At 40.4% G+C, this 20,386-nt stretch overlaps 1 protein-coding gene across 3 annotated transcripts in view; it reads left to right on the top strand.

Moving 5' to 3' along the window:
- The window catches only part of LOC132109715 (A disintegrin and metalloproteinase with thrombospondin motifs 2-like), a 137,050-nt gene extending 123,620 nt beyond the window's left edge, over positions 1 to 13,430 (top strand). For 2 of the 3 annotated variants that reach the window (XM_059516018.1, XM_059516019.1), the window contains 4 exons: positions 1,897 to 2,104; positions 2,236 to 2,365; positions 3,317 to 3,406; positions 11,096 to 13,430. In XM_059516018.1, the coding sequence (XP_059372001.1) occupies positions 1,897 to 2,104; positions 2,236 to 2,365; positions 3,317 to 3,406; positions 11,096 to 12,102 (1,435 nt within the window). In that variant the 3' untranslated portion in view covers positions 12,103 to 13,430. The remainder of the gene's footprint in view (positions 1 to 1,896; positions 2,105 to 2,235; positions 2,366 to 3,316; positions 3,407 to 11,095) is intronic. The other variant, XM_059516020.1, reaches the window with a different exon arrangement.
- Positions 13,431 to 20,386: the final 6,956 nt, after the last annotated feature.

Below are 20,386 nucleotides of genomic sequence, written 5' to 3'. Positions count from 1 at the left end.
GCCAAATGACTTAGAAGGAAATTATTATTATTTTTATTTCAGTTTTGGGGGAAAGACACACCAAGTGATACTTAATTTTTAATGGCACTTAATAATGTCTTTTGTTAACATAAATATATATATAGTTTATAGATTTAATACACATTAATACATAAAAACTTTCCCCTAGCACTACATTTACAGGTGCTGGTCATTTAATTAGAATATCATCAAAAAGTTGATTTATTTCACTAATTCCATTAAAAAAGTGAAACTTGTATATTATATTCATTCATTACACACAGACTGATATCTTTCAAATGTTTATTTCTTTAATGTTGATGATTATAACTGACAACTAAGGAAAATCCAAAATTCAGTATCTCAGAAAATTCAAATATTACTTAAGACCAATACAAAGAAAGGATTTTTAGAAATCTTAAACTAAACTAAAAAGTATGAAACCAACTAAAAAGTATGAAAATGAAAAGTATGAGCATGTACAGCACTCAAAACTTAGTTGGGGCTCCTTTTGCCTGAATAACTGCAGCAATGCGGCATGGCATGGAGTTGATCAGTCTGTGGCACTGCTCAGGTGTTATGAGAGCCCACGTTGCTCTGATAGTGGCCTTCAGCTCTTCTGCATTGTCGGGTCTGGCATATCGCATCTTCCTCTTAACAATACCCCATATATTTTCTATGGGGTTAAGGTCAGGCGAGTTTGCTGGCCAACAGGGATAGCATGGTCCTTAAACCAGGTACTGGTAGCTTTGGCACTGTGTGCAGGTGCCAAGTCCTGTTGGAAAATGAAATCTGCATCTCCATAAAGTTGGTCAGCAGCAGGAAGCATGGAGAGCTCTAAAACTTCCTGGTATACGGCTGCGTTGACCTTTGACCTCAGAAAACACAGTGGACCAACACCAGCAGATGACATGGCACCCCAAACCATCACTGAATGTGGAAACTTTACACTGGACCTCAAGCAATGTGGATTGTATGCCTCTCCTCTCTTCCTCCAGACTCTGGGACCCTGATTTCCAAAGGAAATGCAAAATTTACTTTCATCAGAGAACATAACTTTGGGCCACTCAACAGCAGTCCAGTCCCTTTTGTCTTTAGACGCTTCGGACACTGTCTGTTGTTCAAGAGTGGCTTGACACAAGGAATGCGACAGCTGAAACCCATGTCTTGCATACGTCTGTGCGTAGTGGTTCTTGAAGCACTGACTCCAGCTGCAGTCCACTCTTTGTGAATCTCCCCCACATTTTTGAATGGGTTTTGATTCACAATCCTATCCAGGGTGCGGTTATCCCTATTGCTTGTACACTTATTTCTACCACATCTTTTTCTTCCCTTCGCCTCTTTATTAATGTGCTTGGATTTTTGCAATTACCTTTTGTGTCTTGCCCCTCCCTGTGCAAGGTGTCAATGGTCGTCTTTTGGACAACTGTCAAGTCAGCAGTCTTCCCCATGATTGTGTAGCCTACAGAACTAGACTGAGACCATTCAAAGGCCTCTGCAGGTGTTTTGAGTTAATTAGCTGATTAGAGTGTGGCACCAGGTGTCTTCAATATTGAACAATACACAATATTCTAATTTTCTGAGATACTGAATTTGGGATTTTCCTTAGTTGTCAGTTATAATCATCATAATTAAAATAAATAAACATTTGAAATATATCAGTCTGTGTGTAATGAATGAATACAATATACAAGTTTCACTTTTTGAATGGAATTAGTGAAATAAATCAACTTTTTGATGATATTTTAATTAAATGAACAGCATCTGTATATGGCCTGGTTTTCTGCAACTATAGTCTGTGTCCAGTAGATGTCCCTGTTACACTGTTGTACCTTGCATCACACATGATGCTTTGGCACCTATTTGAGCTTTGACTGTGTTTGTTTCTGTGTTTAGCTGGGTGGCTGGAGAGTGGGGCGAATGCAGTAAGTCTTGTGGGAAGACGGGAACTCAGACACGTTCCGTAAGCTGCGTCCAACCTCTGGTTGACGGCAAGATCAAATCCATTCGCAGCCGTTTCTGCAGTGACGAGCGCCCAGAGTCCCGTAGAGAGTGCAATCGCAACCTGTGCCCTGCTGAGTGGAGGCTGGGCTCCTGGTCACAGGTACAAACCTCTGACACGCTGTGTTTCCATCAGTTCAGGTCTGAGCGTGGGATTAGTTTGATATTCTTTAACATGAAATTAATGAATGTTTGCTTGTGTGTGCCTGTGTCTGTGTGTGTGTGCTGTGTTAGTGCTCAGTGACATGTGGTAATGGTACGCAAGAGAGGCAGGTGCTTTGTCATACCCGTGACAACACCATTGGACTCTGTCTGGACTCCAAACCTACTGCATTGAGACTCTGCAGAATGGATCCCTGTCCAAGTACGTATTTGATCATGTGCTCACATTTTCAGAAATGTTCTTTAAGTCTAAAATAACAACCTGAAATGTCTAACAGATCAGTACATTCCAAATTCAAGTCAACATGAAGGGCTCAGATGGTTGGTGGGAAAGGGTTAAAAGTAATGCATAATGAGGGTGTATATAACTAGTTACACTTTAAAATAAGAACGTGGTCATTATTTATATCCAATATGCTAATTTGGTGCTCATTAAATTATTTTGTAGCATCATAAATTACTGCCAGTTTTGATCAATTTAATGCATTTTTCTGAATAAAGGGGTTAAATTATATATAAAAAAACACCCTCACCCTGACCCCAACAATTTACTAGAACTTTCTAACATTAACTAGATTAGAAAATAGTAAGTGAAAGTGACGTGACATTCAGCCAAGTATGGTGACCCATACTCAGAATTTGTGCTCTGCATTTAACCCATCCGAAGTGCACACACACACAGAGCAGTGAACACACACCAGGAGCAGTGGGCAGCCATTTATGCTAGGGCGCCCGGGGAGCAGTTGGGGGTTCGGTGCCTTGCTCAAGGGCACCTAAGTCGTGGTATTATTATAAACAATAATATGCAATGCTAGCTTCGAATGTCATCGTCCAACTGCTAATCAGAAGTCGTGATATCGATATTTTCATTTCATGTTGATGAAGACCAAAATATATATATATATATATATATATATATATATATATATATATATTTGAATGTACACATACTAATGATCTGTCCAGCATGCTTATTAATGTTATTAATGAAAGTTGTACTATTTATAGCCTACTAGTTTTGGCAGAAATAACAGACTAATTCTTAACATGAATGATCACACTAATATAGTTGATGGGATTTTTCTTTCTTTCTCTTGCATTCTCTTTGTGTCCTGGGCTTTCTCCTTCCCAATCCCTCTCCCACATGCGACAGGGAGCACTTCTGACTTCAACAAGCACGGCAACTTCCTGATACAGTGGTTGTCACGTCACGACCCCAAATACCCCGTGCAGAGGATGTCAAGTAAAGCGTCTCTCTCCAGCCATGTTGTGGCGCTGCGCTGTCTCACCTCTCTCAGCTGGACCTTCCCTCTGTCTCTCTGCCTGGCTTTACAAGGCAAACTCCCCTGACTGCCTCCCTCTTCCGAGGCTTGCACGCTTCTTTTTCCTGGGTGGTGGTCCTCTTTCATGGGGCGTTCTGATAAGGGGAGGTTTCTCTGTTTCTCTCTCTCTCTGTCTCTCGCTCTATCTCTCTCTCTCCTTTGTGGAGCTCTGTGTTGTGAACGCTGGCCAGTAAGAAATTGTTGACAAAACAAAACATGTAAAAAAAAATTGTTTGAAGGGGCTTTGTGATTGGACGGGCAGCTTGCGGAGCTAATGATTGCACTGAGGTTACCGCAGGGGCGACACATTTGTTTGAATCACTGCCCTCTGCAAGCTGTTTCCATATGGCTTACGCTCTTAAGGCGGACGCCGTTTTACAGAGGTGCCGCCTGAGCTGCAAGTGTGAAGGGGAAAAAATAAACATGAAAAGTGGCAAAAAAAGAAAAAAAAACTAAAGCTTTATTGTGAATGTGAACTTGTCACAATGAGGAAACCTTTGCTAATTGCTCATTCCACATCCTATTCATTCTGGAAACCTGATGGGACAAAAACAAACACTCAAACTAACAAGTTAAGATGTTAACATGGGACGTACTGTTGAACCGCCATCATATGTGTTGGTGGCCATGAGGTGGAACTTGCTAAACAGGGTTGCTTTACTGCACACGTTCGAATGCCACAACCACCTCATCCTCCATCCTCTCTTTGACTGTTAACAAATTCAATAAATGCAGCTTATTTGTGCTTGCAGACTTTAAACAACATATTAATATATTTGTATTTATATATGAATATAAATCTATATGGGTACCAATAATATAAAATATTAATAATTTGTTTTACCATGAATAAGCTGTAGCTTATTAGCCTAACATTTTGACTGCTATTGATCGCTTTAATTCTTGACTGTTACGTGTATTTTTTTATTGATTTTACATAAAATACAGAACTATTGCTATTTAATAACAGAAGTTAAGTGTTTCGGGGGAAGGGGAAGACCTATATTATGCAGGACTCGCTCAGCCAGTTGCCTCTCCATTTTTATTTGTATTTTTTTCAAGTGGTTTCATTTTATCGGATTCATCCTGAACGAAAGAGATTCATGCACATTAAATATTTCCACTTGGTGATGAGTGACATGCGATTTCGTTATGCCTTCGTATGTGCGAGGGTTTCTGACACGCGTGTCCATGCGTGTACGTCTGCCAGCATGCGTTTTTAACGACAGTTACCAGTGGCCATACAAAAGACGACACATAAATATACCTCATGAACTTTCATCCACATCCGAGCGCACTCTTTTCCGGGATGGGGGGGCTGGGGGTACATAGAGAGTAAGAACAATGCCTTACACTACGTTTGAATGTATCGGCATTTATCTGTGAAAGTTATGGCTTAGCACACAGAAACCAGAGGCAGCTTCAAACAAAACCTGAAATAGAACCAACCGATCAACCAATCATCACACATCCGAAAACAGTGGCTAACTCATTGGATACGGAGAGCGTTTTAGTGGAAACCTACACTCGGCATCTCTTTATCACTTCAGACGTGTCATTGTATCGTGAAACACATTTCTGTTGTGACTATGTAGCGAGCTATCCGAATTTTCATGCTCAAAGCCGTGGAGAAAACACTAGGAAAAGCCAGACCTTGCAGTGAGATACTGTAAATAAACATTGGTGTTTACTGTATTTAATAACATTTATGACTGTTATCTCCTTACTTATAAGAAAAAAAATGCTAATATTATATTCTTTGAGTAACTGTCATGTTACTTCACTGGCCTAACTGCGTCTTGGTTGGCTGTTGTGGGGGAAAATGTCTGGGGAACATTCAGATGGACTTACGTGCACTGCGTCTATATGCACTTTGATTTATCAGGGAAACTTTATTAATGTTTTGTAAATGTTTAATATATGACACTTGTATGTGCCATGCCAGTTTTTACATTATCATGGAAATCCTGTATTTTATTTAACCAATGACCTATTTATTTATTTACCTCTTCATCTGAATTACCAATGGATTAATTGTTCTCAAAGTAATGAAGTGTTTAACCAAAGTTACTGTGAACTTGTACCTTTCAATACAGTTGATTATTTATTTTTCTGAAGAAGACAACTCTATCTGTATGGTTAAATGGGGGAGGGAGTGCATTTCATTGTTTCAGTTTCTGTCATGATCAACTGCAAAAGTAGGAATAAAAAAAGTGTTATAAAAATGGAAAAGAAAAAAAAAATCGAATGGCTTTTTTTCTGCCTGTGTTGTCGCCCTGCTTTCTGTCTGTTTCTCTTTCACCATCTGTGGTGGAATTGCAGGTTATTTTGCCGTTGTTTTATTCTCGTGTCAGTTGTGCAGAAAATATAAGGCTTACTGTAGTGAATCTGGGTAAGGCAAAAACACAGATATTTGCCACGTCTTCAAAGATTAATGGGATTTTGTAGTGCAGTGAACAATTTGTTTTAAATTTTAACTCATTTTCTGTTAAAGTTGTGTAAAACAGTTGTTTTTGCTATTTTGTGAAGGACTCATAATCTGTCATTAAACTGTTTTTGTATATATCTGCATCAAATTAATATTTCCAGATATATACCCTGCTCTTAGCTGTTAGCCACTAAAAAAACCCTTTGATGATAACACATTTTTGGAGGATCTTGCTAAATGTTTAAACCCTGGCTCACACTGCAGGTGTTTTGAAATCATTACCGATTTAGAAATCTGGTTGCAGCACACACATAAGGAGAATCTTTGCATATTATCTTCCCTCAAATATTAGACATACACACACTACAAGATTTGAATCGTGGCACATCACACATTGCAAGATATCATTAAGATCATCATGCCAGAAGGAGCGCCTCACGTGATCTCAAGCAGCAGACCGTTACTTAATTTTTAGCGTGCTAGCTTTGTGCACTCACCCGGTGTCACAGTGTCTGGGTTGTGTTCCATGGGAGTCCACTAGATGTCCTCTTTTCCCACGGTGTCTTTCACTTCATTAATCACATTCCTCACGTCCCTGCTTAATTATTGCACCCAGCTGTCACGAATTACCTATCATCACACCCTGTCAGTTTCCCATTAGCGCTTGTCTCTCCTTGTGTATATAACCCGGTCTGTCTTAGTATGTGTGACGGAGTCGTTGTTTATTCATGTCCGTCAGTTCGTGCCCTTGCCTTGTCTTCTTGTTTAGTTTATGTTTTGTTTGGATATTCTGGTTTTGACCCTGCCTGGACTGTTTACCCCTGTGGATTACCCTTTAATAAATGATTTACCTGCTATTGGTTCTATCTCCGTGCTTCATCGGATCCTGGCCGTGACAGAATGACTCCGTCCACACTAGGAACCAGCGGTATGTCATTTTTCCATTCCCCAGCCAAGATGGCGGAGCGGCGAACCAAGTACCTTCGGTTGATCGCCCTCCGCCAAGAGGGCAATGAAGTGGGTGCCCTGGCTCAGGTGTTGTGGTCCCTGGTCGAGGGCATGGGCTACAACGATGCGGCCCTCAAGGACTATTTTAATGGCGGGCTGGATGATCCAGTGTCTCAGGAGGAGATGGCGCAGTTAGAGACACTAGAATTCTGGGAATTCGTGCGCTACCTGCAGCATCGGCTTCGGTGGGAGGCCCCAGCCACTTCTGTCTCTTCCGGTGGGGTGGTCGTCAGCCCAGCACCACTGCCCAGGATGGCAACCAGCCAAGCGCCACAACCCAAGATGGCCGCCAGTCCAGCACCACTGCCCAGGATGGCTACCAGCCAAGCGCCACAGCACAAGATGGCCGTCAGCCTAGCGCCACAGCACCAGATGGCCGTCAGTCCAGCGCCACAGCACCAGATGGCCGTCAGTCCAGCGCCACAGCACAAGATGGCCGTCAGTCCAGCGCCACTGCACAAGATGGCCGCTAACCCAGCGCCAATGCCCAAATTGGCCACTGGTCCAGCGCCACAGTACAAGATGGCCGCCAGTCCAGCGCCACAACCCCAGATGGCCGCCAGCCCAGCACCACAGTACAAGATGGCCGCCTGTCCAGAGTCATGGCCCAAGATGGCTGCTTGCCCAGCGCCGCTGCACAGGATGAGAGTCTCAGCTGACCCTCCAGAGTCGAGTCAGGTGCCCGTGAACTCTCCAGAGTCGAGTCAGGTGCCTGTGAACTCTCCAGAGTCGAGTCAGGTGCCTGTGAACTTCCCAGAGTCGAGTCAGGTGCCTGTGAACTTCCCAGAGTCGAGTCAGGTGCCTGTGAACTTCCCAGAGTCGAGTCAGGTGCCTGTGAACTCCCCAGAGTCGAGTCAGGTGCCTGTGAACTCTCCAGAGTCGAGTCAGGTGCCTGTGAACTCTCCAGAGTCGAGTCAGGTGCCAGTGAACTCTCCAGAGTCGAGTCAGGTGCCAGTGAACTCTCCAGAGTCGAGTCAGGTGCCAGTGAACTCTCCAGAGTCGAGTCAGGTGCCAGTGAACTCTCCAGTGAACTCTCCAGAGTCGAGTCAGGTGCCAGTGAACTCTCCAGAGTCGAGTCAGGTGCCTGTGAACTCCCCAGAGTCGAGTCAGGTGCCAGTGAACTCTCCAGAGTCGAGTCAGGTGCCAGTGAACTCTCCAGAGTCGAGTCAGGTGCCAGTGAACTCTCCAGAGTCGAGTCAGGTGCCAGGGAACTCTCCAGAGTCGAGTCAGGTGCCAGGGAACTCGCTAGAGTCGAGTCCAGAGTCAGGGCTAGTCACCGATGACATTCCAGAGTCAGGGCTAGTCACCGATGACCCTCCAGAGTCAGGGCTAGTCACCGATGACCTTCCAGAGTCAGGGCTAGTCACCGATGACCTTCCAGAGTCAGGGCTAGTCACCGATGACCTTCCAGAGTCAGGGCTAGTCACCGATGACCTTCCAGAGTCAGGGCTAGTCACCGATGACCTTCCAGAGTCAGGGCTAGTCACCGATGACCTTCCAGAGTCAGGGCTAGTCACCGATGACCTTCCAGAGTCAGGGCTAGTCATTGATGACCTTCCAGAGTCAGGGCTAGTCACCGATGACCTTCCAGAGTCAGGGCTAGTCATTGATGACCCTCCAGAGTCGAGTCGGGTTCCAGATGACCCTCCAGAGTCAAGTCTAGTCACTGTTAACCCTCCAGAGTCAGGGCTAGTCACCGCTGATCCTCCAGAGTCAGGGCTAGTCACCGTTGACCTTTCAGAGACAAGTCAAGTCACCGTTGACCTTTCAGAGTCAAGTCAAGTCACGGGTGATCTTCAAGGACTGAGTCAAGTCACCGGTGATCTTCAAGGACTGAGTCAAGTCACCTCTGATCTTCATGAACAAAGGCAAGTCACCTCTGATCTTCATGAACAATGGCAAGTCACCTCTGATCTTCATGAACAAAGGCAAGTCACCATTGATCTTCATGAGCAAATGCAAGTCACCAATGATCTTCATGAGCAGTGTCAGGCCAGCACCGATCTTCTGGAGTCCAGTAGAGACACCATGGAATTACCAGAGTCTCGTCCTCCCGTTGATCCGGCCGCACGGAAGTGGTGGGCTTCTGATCCGCCCTGGGGGCTTTGTGCATCGACCACAGGGATGTGGTGGTCTTCTGCTCCGCCCTGGAGGGCTTCCGCTTTGACCACAGGGGTGTGGTGGTCTTCTGCTCCGTCCTGGGGGCCTTCCGCCCTGACCACATGGTGGTGGTGGTCTTCTGCTCCGCCCTGGGGAAATCTGGCCTCGACCACAAGGTTGTGGTGGTCTTCTGCTCTGCCCTGGGGGGCTTCCGCCTTGACCACAGGGGTGTGGTGGTCTTCCGCTCCACCCTGGGGGACTCCGGCCTCGACCACACGGTTGTGGTGGTCTTCTGCCCCGCCCTGGGGGGCTTCCGCCCTGAACACACGGTTGTGGTGGTCTTCTGCTCCGCCCTGGGGGGGCTTCCGCCCTGATCACACGTTTGTGGTGGTCTTCTGTTCCGCCCTGGTGGGCACCACGTGATGTCCTTATGGACTTATGTTTTGTGTTTCTTGTTTTCTGCCTGTTCCCCTCTGTGAGCCTGGCCCTCCGTCCCTCCCCCTGAACCTCCTCCGGTCCTCCTCCCTCCTGGTCTCTCTGTTTTGTGTCTACACTTCTGGTATCTGTTCCCCATGATTTTTTTTTTTCTGGCCCTCCGTCCCTCCCCCTGAGCCTCCACCTGTCCGCCTCCCTCCTTGTCTCTGTGTTGTGTCTTGTCGTGGAGCGTCTTGGAGCCGCTCCGTAGAGGGGGGGTATTGTCACAGTGTCTGGGTTGTGTTCCCTGGGTGTCCACTAGATGTCCTCTTTTCCCACGGTGTCTTTCACTTCATTAATCACATTCCTCACATCCCTGCTTAATTATTGCACCCAGCTGTCACTAATTACCTATCATCACACCCTGTCAGTTTCCCATTAGCGCTTGTCTCTCCTTGTGTATATAACCCGGTCTGTCTTAGTATGTGTGACGGAGTCGTTGTTTATTCATGTCCGTCAGTTCGTGCCCTTGCCTTGTCTTCTTGTTTAGTTTATGTTTTGTTTGGATATTCTGGTTTTGACCCTGCCTGGACTGTTTACCCCTGTGGATTACCCTTTAATAAATGATTTACCTGCTATTGGTTCTATCTCCGTGCCTCATTGGATCCCGGCCGTGACACCCGGTGTATTCAAAACTGAGGCGATTTCGCTCCAGCTCTTCTATTTCTCCTTACTGTTGTGATGCGATCTCGACACATTACAGACAGTTGTGTTACTAAAAAAAAATGTCAAGAAACTGATTCCTCTATCACCTCTATCCAATGAGCCATACATTAGCTGTTTTGTGGTTTTGCGCATTGGCTGTGAAAGTACTGACGTAATCATATAGTCATCATCATCCCGATAAAAGTCCTAAATATCAAACATGTTTGATAATAAACAGGGCTGCCCCGATTTGTGTGCAAGCAAATCATGAGGTGTAAGATTCGATCGGCGAACGCCTCACATTACCAGATAATCTGCGCCGAACATCGGGACCGATCGAGGTGCTCAACAAGGTGGTTGCTCCGATTCTCGGGACGGGGAAATCGTGGCTAAATCGGGCTAAAAATCCTGTAGTGTCAGTCAGGCTTTAGCTAATGATTATATAAATAAATATAATCCATTTTCAGAAGGCAGAATAACCACATTCATAGTCCATTAATAACCACATTCACAAGGAAGACTATTAATATTTATTATTATTATTAAAAGAAAACTAACAACCTAACGTTTAGTCCTAGTATGCATCTAAATGCTGGTTTTGCAGAGTTGCTTAATGGTCAGGTCATAACTCTGTTTCTTCCTTTGCTTCTACTAATTCTCTCTTAAAATGTGTTTTTTTTTAATCCCACATTTCTGCTTATTTCTTACTCAGACTTGGGAAAAGCATGAAGCTTGGAAGATATCTACTGTAGTTATCTGCACATATCCTCATTCAACTCCTCATTATAGATCATAGGAAGCTTTTTTTACTTGATCTGGCCTTTTCTAAATTTAGTTTTGATCATGTTAACAATTGTATTTAGCTTGTTGCGGTGATGTTAAATCATACATTTGACTTTAATTTGATTTCAGTGTACACACATATGTCTTATTAGGTCCCTCTCTTGTTTTGCAGAACGTTGTCATGGTGACCGTTCTGCATTCTGTCACATGGAGGTGCTGCAGCAGTATTGCTCTCTGCCGGGCTTTCAGCGCATGTGCTGCAAGTCCTGTAAAGTTGGCAATATCACAAAGACCACTGTGACTGCAAGTAAGCCACCATCAAAATTGAAAATTACCACTAAAGGACTATTCACCACAGCCCAAAGTCCCACACGCACAGAGTCCACCACCGCGATGGCCTTTTTGCCATCTACAGAAGGGAAAAGTGCCACATCTGTAAGCACACCTTGGTTATATACAATTTTAGCAACGTCAACTGATACTCTCGGATATTCGACAACGCCCTTTTATCCATATACTACAACTCCTCTCTATAAGCAAACTACTCCAGAACAGAGCACATCCTTTGCCATTACTACACCAAGTAGGATCACATCTGTACCTGCAGATTATGTGGCAAACAGCACCGAATTACCTGTTAGTACTGTTTTCCCAGTCATTTTCAGTGATCTGAATAATGGCACTCTCATTCCCAGCACCACCGTGCAGTTTAAAGAGTCTGGTGAAGGTAGTGGTGCAACAGATGTGGACAGTAGTGGGATGTTGCAGTCAACAACAGTGAATGGTGTGAATGAATGGGAATTGACAACCTCAGTCAATATGGATGTCAGCATCCCTGTGACATCTATAGTAGAGGTGCTAACAACCACTGAAGAACCTGCTCCCCTGGTACCAAGCATTACAACTTCAACTTCCAGTACACCACTGTCCAGTACAACAGCATCTGGCACAGAGAAGACGAGTGGACGGCAAAATAAAGTGGAAGAAGTGAGTGAGAGCAATGCTATTGATATACCGTATCGAATAATCCCATTGGACAATGAGTTTCCTGTGAATAACATCATCCCCAGAAGAGGACGCGTGTTTCTGCGTGAGAAAACACGGAATAAGCGCATCCAGGAACTGCTTGAGGAGAAGCGCAACTTTTTGAGAAGGATGAAAAGAGCACAGGGGATTTGAACCCTGTCCAGTTTCTCTTATAGAGATACAGCTGCCAAATGCAACTTCTGAATCTAGACTTTATTTTGGTGCTTGGGTCAAGAACTGGAAAATGTCCAAAATATTGCTGTGAACTGACGCTTTCCCCTCTTTTAATGACATGGCAAACTGATCTTTGTGAAAGTCACAAGTGTTTGCACAGTTGTTTCGGCAGGTTTCACTAAAGGCTATTGTAATTCAAAGTGATTTATCATTTTAAAGGATTAGTTCAGCCAAACATTTAAATTGTGTTATCATTTATTCAACCTTGTGTCTTTCCAAACCTGTACGAGTTTCTTTCTGCCATGGAACACAAAAACAGAGATTCAGCCATTTTTTTTATTTCCATTTTCCGTATTACATAAGTGAATGGTAGTGAGGAGCTATGAAGCTCCAAAAGTGACAATAAAGCATCATACAAATCATCTTCCAAAGTCTTCTGGAACCATGTGGTATTGTGCCAAAAAACAAGTAGTTTTTCACAGACAGTATCATAAATAAATCATAAATCTTTAATATCATTCACATTCCAAGAAATCCGAACACGGTTCATTAAGATTTTTATGGTACTTTTATGGTTCTGTTTTATCTGTTTTGGAAGCTTGACTGCTTCTCGTCCCCATCCCCTTTCACTGAATGGAAAAAAAGCAGCATGAAAAAGAAAAGAAAGCCAACAAGAGGGTAGGTGAATGATGATAGAAATTTCATATTTAGGTGATCTAAAAATCATAGAAACTGAGTTAGGCAAATTATCATTTGCACAAATCGATGCTTCCGAACATGTTATTCTCCAAATATGCTCAATGACAGATACAGACGATAGCCACATACTGTATTATGAATAAATAATCAAAAAAAAAATTAGTTGACACCAGTCTGAAATGTACGTTGACTACAGTGTGTTTCAGCTGCACATTTTATCATAAAAATTTCTAATAATTAAAAAAAATGTGGTGATGTGAATATAGTAATAAACAAAAAACAAAACAATTAGTCCAGTCAATAAGACATTGATATGTACCTATATCACAGTCACACTAATGAATCATTTGATAAGAACAATTCAGGGATGCACCGTATTACACATGTTAATTTTGCGCTTGTGAATTATATTTCTTTTCACCAGTATTCAAGCTTGTGCTGAAACTTTATCAGATCAGGTCAAGATGATATATATTTTTATTTGTGAGATTTTGACTTGTTATAAGAATACTTTACACCCTACCCAAAGATGTCAAAGACTCCAGCATTATGTAAAAAGCAGAAAAAAAAGTCAAAAACAAAAATAAATTGTATATGTCGCAAAAAAATGTTTCACGGTTTTATATCTCTCTCATTTTTTTTGTGTGTGTGCTTTTACATACCTTTTTATATTGAAATGCTAAAGTATGTATACCAATTAATTATTGTTCTTTGCATAGTTTACTTTGAAAAAGTTGAATATGGAACTGGCATGTTGAATAATTCTAGACAAACTTTTACAACTGTTTAATTAAGTAAATTGTACATACAAATTCTTTAAAAAAGACTCGGCGAAAATGCTTGTACTCTTCTCTTTATTTTACATATTGGCCTGAAGGTTTCTCAGAGAAAGAAAAGGGCCAATTAGAACAGAAGGAATTAGAGCTGTACCTCTGCTGGAGCTCCTCACCTCACTTCATCCTCTTCATTAGCTTTCATCCTCACTGCAGGTGAAAGTGTGGATGGACTCGGGGGCTAATAACAGAGGAACAGGACCCAGCTTAAAGCTTAAAGACGAATCACAAATAAAATATAACTTGTTTGCCCTCAGTAAGAACAAGAGATAAAGATCATCTACATTTCTTTGTTCAAGTCTACTGAGAAAAATACACTATTAACATCAGTGTTTGTCAGAGTTACAGAAGAACTTTGCCAACGTAGGTCTACAAAATTCATATACTGTATTTCAGTATGAATATTTTTTGTCTGTTTTATATCTTATAAGGAATAATAGAAGAAATATTCTGAACCTCCTGAACTACGAAAATCAAAGTTGATGAAACTGAGTTATTTATTCACTCACAGAGCTGTGTGAGGCACTTTTTATTTATGGATGGATGCGCTTTATTGGACTTCTTTGGAACTGTTGAAAAATAAAACACCCATTCACTGTCATTACAAAGGTTGGAAGAGCCAGGACATTTTTGAATATAACTCCAACTGGATTCGTCTGAAAGAAGAAAGTCATGCAATCCTAGGATGCCGTAAGGTTGAGTAAATCACGGAGTAATTTTCATTTTTGGCCTTTTTATCCGCCTGTGACATCATTGGTCCAGCAGATGGCGTTATTTTACAATACAGCAAACATCAACAGCCTCTGTCTCAGTACGTGTTACACGAGCAGGTGTGATGGATAAGGAATATATTGCTCTCACAAGTGTCCTGTCACTGTATAAGTCGTATTTTAGAACTACGTTATCTACTGTTATACATAAATGTCCATTCAGTTTGTGTTTAGTGTTGAATTCTTGACAGTGTTTCACTGCTAATATATGGACCCGCATTCTAGTGTGAGACTTTTGGGTAGGACTGGAACCAAGAGAGACATTTAGTGACTTATTGAATAAATTAATTGAATGGAATCATAATCTTGCATTGTATGGCAAGCAATTAACTTTTGAAAGATTATGTAAGATTAATAAATTGTACTCGAGGAGCCGTTTTAAACACCACTGTATTCAAAATTTGATCTCAGGGAAAATTATCTTTTTACCTTTGGAATAAATTTCCTGTTTCTTTCAAAGACATTTTATAATGTAGCATTATGGAAGTAAGTTTAAAAGGAAATACTCAAAACACAAGGCAGGAAGGGGAAAGGAAATAAACTACACAGAGGGAAGGAATGGAAAACATCAAAACAAAATGGAACAAAAGAAACTAAACGAAAAGAAAGAAGAGGAGTAGCTACATATCATGTCCTAGTTTGAACCTTTGAAACAAAATATGCTTTTCTTGCACAAGCTTAGTAAAGATGAAGATGTCTGGGGCATTTTTATTATTTAAAAAAAGATGTTTAAGTAAAGACACACCATCATTTTACAAGCTAAAATGAAAACAAGAGGATTAATTGGATCTCTCATGCGGAATCATAAATCTGTGGCTGTTTTCAGACACTGAGTTTATAATTGACCAGATTAGACATTTTGGCTGATGAATATACTGTAGGATTACAGATGCTCTCGCTGTCCAGAGGCCAAAAGAAGCGTAACTGTTTGTGACTAATTGTGTTTGTTCATAAATCAGGACAGCCATCTGTATAACAATCATTCCCTGCCATGAGTGTGTGTGTGATGTACAAAAGGTGGGCTGTTCCTGTGGCAGATTATATTGCTTAGATATGGGAGGAAAAGCTCCCCACAATCCACATATATTTATATCTTCATTCAGGCCTGATTTTCTGGTTCCTCCATGGGAGCATGGCATGAAATTAGGAGCAGGATTCCATTAAAATCGCTGTGTTCAGTTATTTCGCCCACAACAATCCCCTTTAAGGAGGATTGCTCTGTCATTGCCTTCATATAAAGATTGAAAAAGCATATTTTGCTGATTATTTGTAATACATCATAAGGTGACCTTTAGTCCAAGAGCCATAAAGGCACCACAAGAGTCAGCAAAAGTACCAGTCACATGACATGCTAAGATCTGTTCAATAAATCCCACTTAGGAATTTTGTCTGCAAATTAATTTGTCTTTAACACAAAGTCTTAATGATAATCGCTGAAAGAACTTCAAACTTCTGGTCATAGTCACAAAAAAAAAACCAATTGTTTTTTAGAGTTCTCTTAAGGACAGTGTTCAGGAGGTCAAGAACAACTCATTTGAATGGCCAAGGACATTCTGTCAATAGCTTTAGTGGTCTCAGACTGAGAAAAGAAAAATTGAATCTCAACTGACTACAGTTCTGGCTTGATGCTATAGCTGAATAAAACAAGTCTACTGTACATGCAACCATCTGGTAAGTATTGATCATTATATATATATATAAATATATATATATATATATATATATATATAATTGTCTTTTTTCAGGTAGAATTTTCCCCCAGAAAATATTAGTAAAACTATAAATTATATGGAATTTTTTTAATGGGTTTTTTATGTACTTAAAATATATATATATAAACATCAAAAGTCACACCTGAAAAAGGAAATTAAATTTCATATAATTTAAGTATATTATTCAGCAAACATTTATGTTTCAGAGTGTCTCAGTTGCATAGGATGACATATTGAGAATACAGTGATTTATACACCTGGAACGTGTGCCTTTAGACAGCAACATCTGTTTCCTGCAATGATCAGTGGGGCCAATCAGCTGCCAGCTTGATGAATAAGAGATGCTATAGCTGCCAGAATTCTTATTTAGATACTGATTAAATCTAATAACGTGAAACTGAAGGTGAAGATAGATTTTCTGCTCATGCAGAAACTAATAGTCTCTTCTGTTTTGGCCCTGCAGCTGTGCACATGATTCTTGTATTCAACAACGTAGGAAATTTGTACAGATAAACAATTTTATAATATCACAGCTTGTTGAAACTGAGCAAGCCCCTCAGTTGTCCTTTCTATATGCCCAGAAGCTCTCACCAATAAAAAAAATTAAAATCTGTTTGACTTGCAATAAATCTAAATAGACGGTCACTGTGATTTTGCCAAGCAAGACATGTTCCTGAATCAACATCTTTTGTTGATCCTGGATCAACATTAGTGTCCAAAATACAGACCTTACCGAATCCCTACCCCTAAACCTAAGCCTACCCACAATTTATTGTCCTCCATTAATTTGAGGACCCCAGGTTGGGAACCAATGCTATAGATCACATGTCAGCTGCGTCAGAGACGAACGGAGCGCGAGCGCAATCCTGTGACAGTCTCAGTCGGTAAACAGTGGAGCGCGTGAAGGACAAATAAGAGGCACGATTCACGAACATTCTTCAAGGTCTCCATTAATTTGTGTGTGTAGTAATTTAATGTGTATACATTTTGAAAGCATTGAATCGCTATAGAAATCGCGATTCATTCGATTCTTAGCATTTTGAATCGATTACTGTCCAAGATCGGTGATTCAGAGTTCACAGGGGGGGCGCGGGAGCGGATATGCTTTGAGGTGAATAAAGATGCATAAAATGTTCTACTAATAATTTTATCTAAAAATATTTTTTCAAAATTTAAAAAAAATCATATGCTAACAATGCCAATTACAATTTCGTTATTTCAAATGTAGGCGCGTTGCGCGTGACAAGCGCGCTCATAATGCAAGAGACGCCGACGCGACCACAATAGTGCCCAACATCAAATGGCAAACATAATGCAAGCGGAACGAAACTGCTTGTTATTGTGTGGTTGACGGACCGTTTATCAGTTTGGACCAGTGCAGCGCGAGCCGATCGTGATCATGGGTGCTTCTCAATATCCCTACTCGTCTCCTCGCTCCTCCGTCCTCCATCCTATGACCCGGAAACCGATCGAACACAGCCATCTTGAAGGACATCTCAATTCTCTAATTGCACCACGAGGAGACGAGGATCGAGGATGGAGGAGGCTTCATGAGGAGAGATGAGCGAGGATACACAGGTGTATCCTATGCGGAAGTATTTTATCGACTTAACGTGACGCACGTATAAATTCTCCTCCCCCTTCACATCTGTTGTAACAATTTTTATTTATATTTTACCTTTTCACTTCAAATAAACCATGCATGTCATATATTTCAAACAGGGCATCTTGCTTTATTAATATTTATTATGAATGTCTTAATTAACAAACTTTAACAACATAAGGGCAGATCCCTTTAATTACAGCTGATGACACTTTGAAGTAACGCTGAAGGGAGCGAGGATAAATCATTTCACTTGATTCAAGTCCTCCATCCTCACGTCTTTTCCTTGCGTCCTTCCCTCGCATCCTGAAAGGGTGGAGCTAAGACACGAGGAAAGGAAGCGAGGAAAGGAAACGAGGATGCACAAATATGAATTGAGAAGCACCCCATGTGACGCTGTTACTACACAGCGCTAAAAAGAGATCCAGTAAAGAAAGCATTTGAATTTGCCACAGAAGTAATAACATCGCTGCGAGATCTAGAGAGAAACATTCACATTTCTCCGTTATTAACGGATCAAACAGCGCGTGGAAACCAGGAAGAAACATTGTGCCGTGAATGAACTATCCAGTGTCCAGATCTGCAACATTCACCATGGATTTACTGTAGTAGCTAACACTAACCGAACCATGAAAGTTTGTCAGGAATAGTAGGCTATAATGCCTTCAAGTAACATTACGTAGGTTTTATTTTGACATTATGAATACAAATGCTGCCCTCAAATGTTAATCTGAAATAAAATAAACCTTGGTTTATAAAAATATAAAATATATGGTTATATATTATATAAAATATAAATATATGGTTTATATAAAACCGTTTTATATGCTCATAAGAAGAATCAATTATAGCTCCAGAATTACTCAAAGTAAAAAATATCACACTTTATTATGTTAGTTTTAATATAAAAAAAAGAAATCAAGGAAATTTCTCTGGCATTTCTTTCTTTTTGCTGTATCGAACCGAACCGTGAATTTTGTGAACCGTTACACCCCTATATATATATATATATATATATATATATATATATATATATATATATATATATATATATATATATATATATTAGTGCTGGGAAAAAAATTAATTGCATCCAAAATAAAAGTTTGTTTGCATATAATATATGTGTGTGAACTGTGTATAATTATTTTGTATATAAATACACGCGCATGTATTAATTAAAAATTTTTTGCATGTGTATATACATTTATACCTAATTTATATTATATATATAAATATAAATAATTTATATATATAAATAAATAAAAATCTTAAATATATACATGCATATGTGTGTATTTATATATACAAAATAATTATACACAATACACACATATATATTATGCAAAAACAAACTTTTATTTTGGATGCAATTAATTTTTTATATATATATGGGGGGGGGGGGGGGGTCACGGATTGTTAAATACATAGGGGGAGCCCCAAGGAAAAAGGTTGGGAACCACTGATCTATAGGACTCGTGTCCAGTAATGCTAACGTGAAGGAGTTTTACTTTTCTGTAGTTTGTCAATGGCTCTCTGCATCTTACCGACGGAGTTACCGGAGCCGTCGACAGCTGTATTTATTGCATGGACGGAGCAGAAATGTAAGTGTCTAAATCATACGCACAGATCCATTGAATGATAAATGTTTTTAAACAATGCGGATGAACCGAATATACGAAGGAAACTTTTAAAATTAACCACAGCATTAACAACGACCTTGAAATAAGAGCGCGAGATTTATCTGATAATCAGATGCATGAAAGTAGCGTTTGTTTCATTAGCAAACAGACATCTGGCACGTTTTCTATCAGAATCATTCGCTGATGGAGAGGAAAAGTTAAATAGAGATGAAGACGTTTTCACACTGAAAGAGAAGCGATCTCGCTCTCATAGACGTGCCAGGCTATATCTGCAGCTAAACTGAATAAAAGCAGAATGAACTGATGAAACTAAAAAAAAACCCCCACAAACAATTTATGAATGATGCAGTGCTAATTGACATTTATTACAGTACAGAAACTATAAAGTATATTTTCTACCTTATTCTGTGCAGAAAATTTAAATAATTGCTAATTAAATGTAGCCTAGTGTATAAAAAAATCATAAAATTGCCATTAGGAAAAAAATATCGATTACAAATGATTGATTATTGTCCAGCAGTGTATTTGATTTATTACAGCTAATTAAAAGTAATTAAAAAAAAAGATAATTCCTTGTAAAAAAAAAAAAAAATAAATAATAATAATTATTATTATTATTATTATATAGGCTAAATACATAAAATGATTGTATTTGACATTTCTGTCACTTCTGAAATTATGGCTACGCCCCTGGTGTGACAAAATGATAGCTTATACATAATACTCTTTAAGCTCTTTTTTAAAAACTTGGCTTACAAACATTTTTACGTATGCCATTTCGCATCATTAAACTAGCATTTAACAATGGACAAAAGGTTTTTTTTTTTTTTTTTTTTTTTTTAACCTATGGTTCTCTAAACATAAATGCTACTGTAATTTGCCCCCTGACTAAGCATTTAAAGAATTTAGTAGAAGCATTTAAATAATCCCGTGAATGCACTTAAAGAATGCAGAATCGAATCATTATAATCAAATCGAATCTAATCGAATTTAATTGTGAATC

The sequence above is a fragment of the Carassius carassius genome, chromosome 29 (genome assembly GCF_963082965.1).
Source record: "Carassius carassius chromosome 29, fCarCar2.1, whole genome shotgun sequence".
In the NCBI taxonomy this organism is placed as follows: domain Eukaryota; kingdom Metazoa; phylum Chordata; class Actinopteri; order Cypriniformes; family Cyprinidae; genus Carassius; species Carassius carassius.
This window is presented reverse-complemented; position numbering and strand designations above follow the sequence as displayed.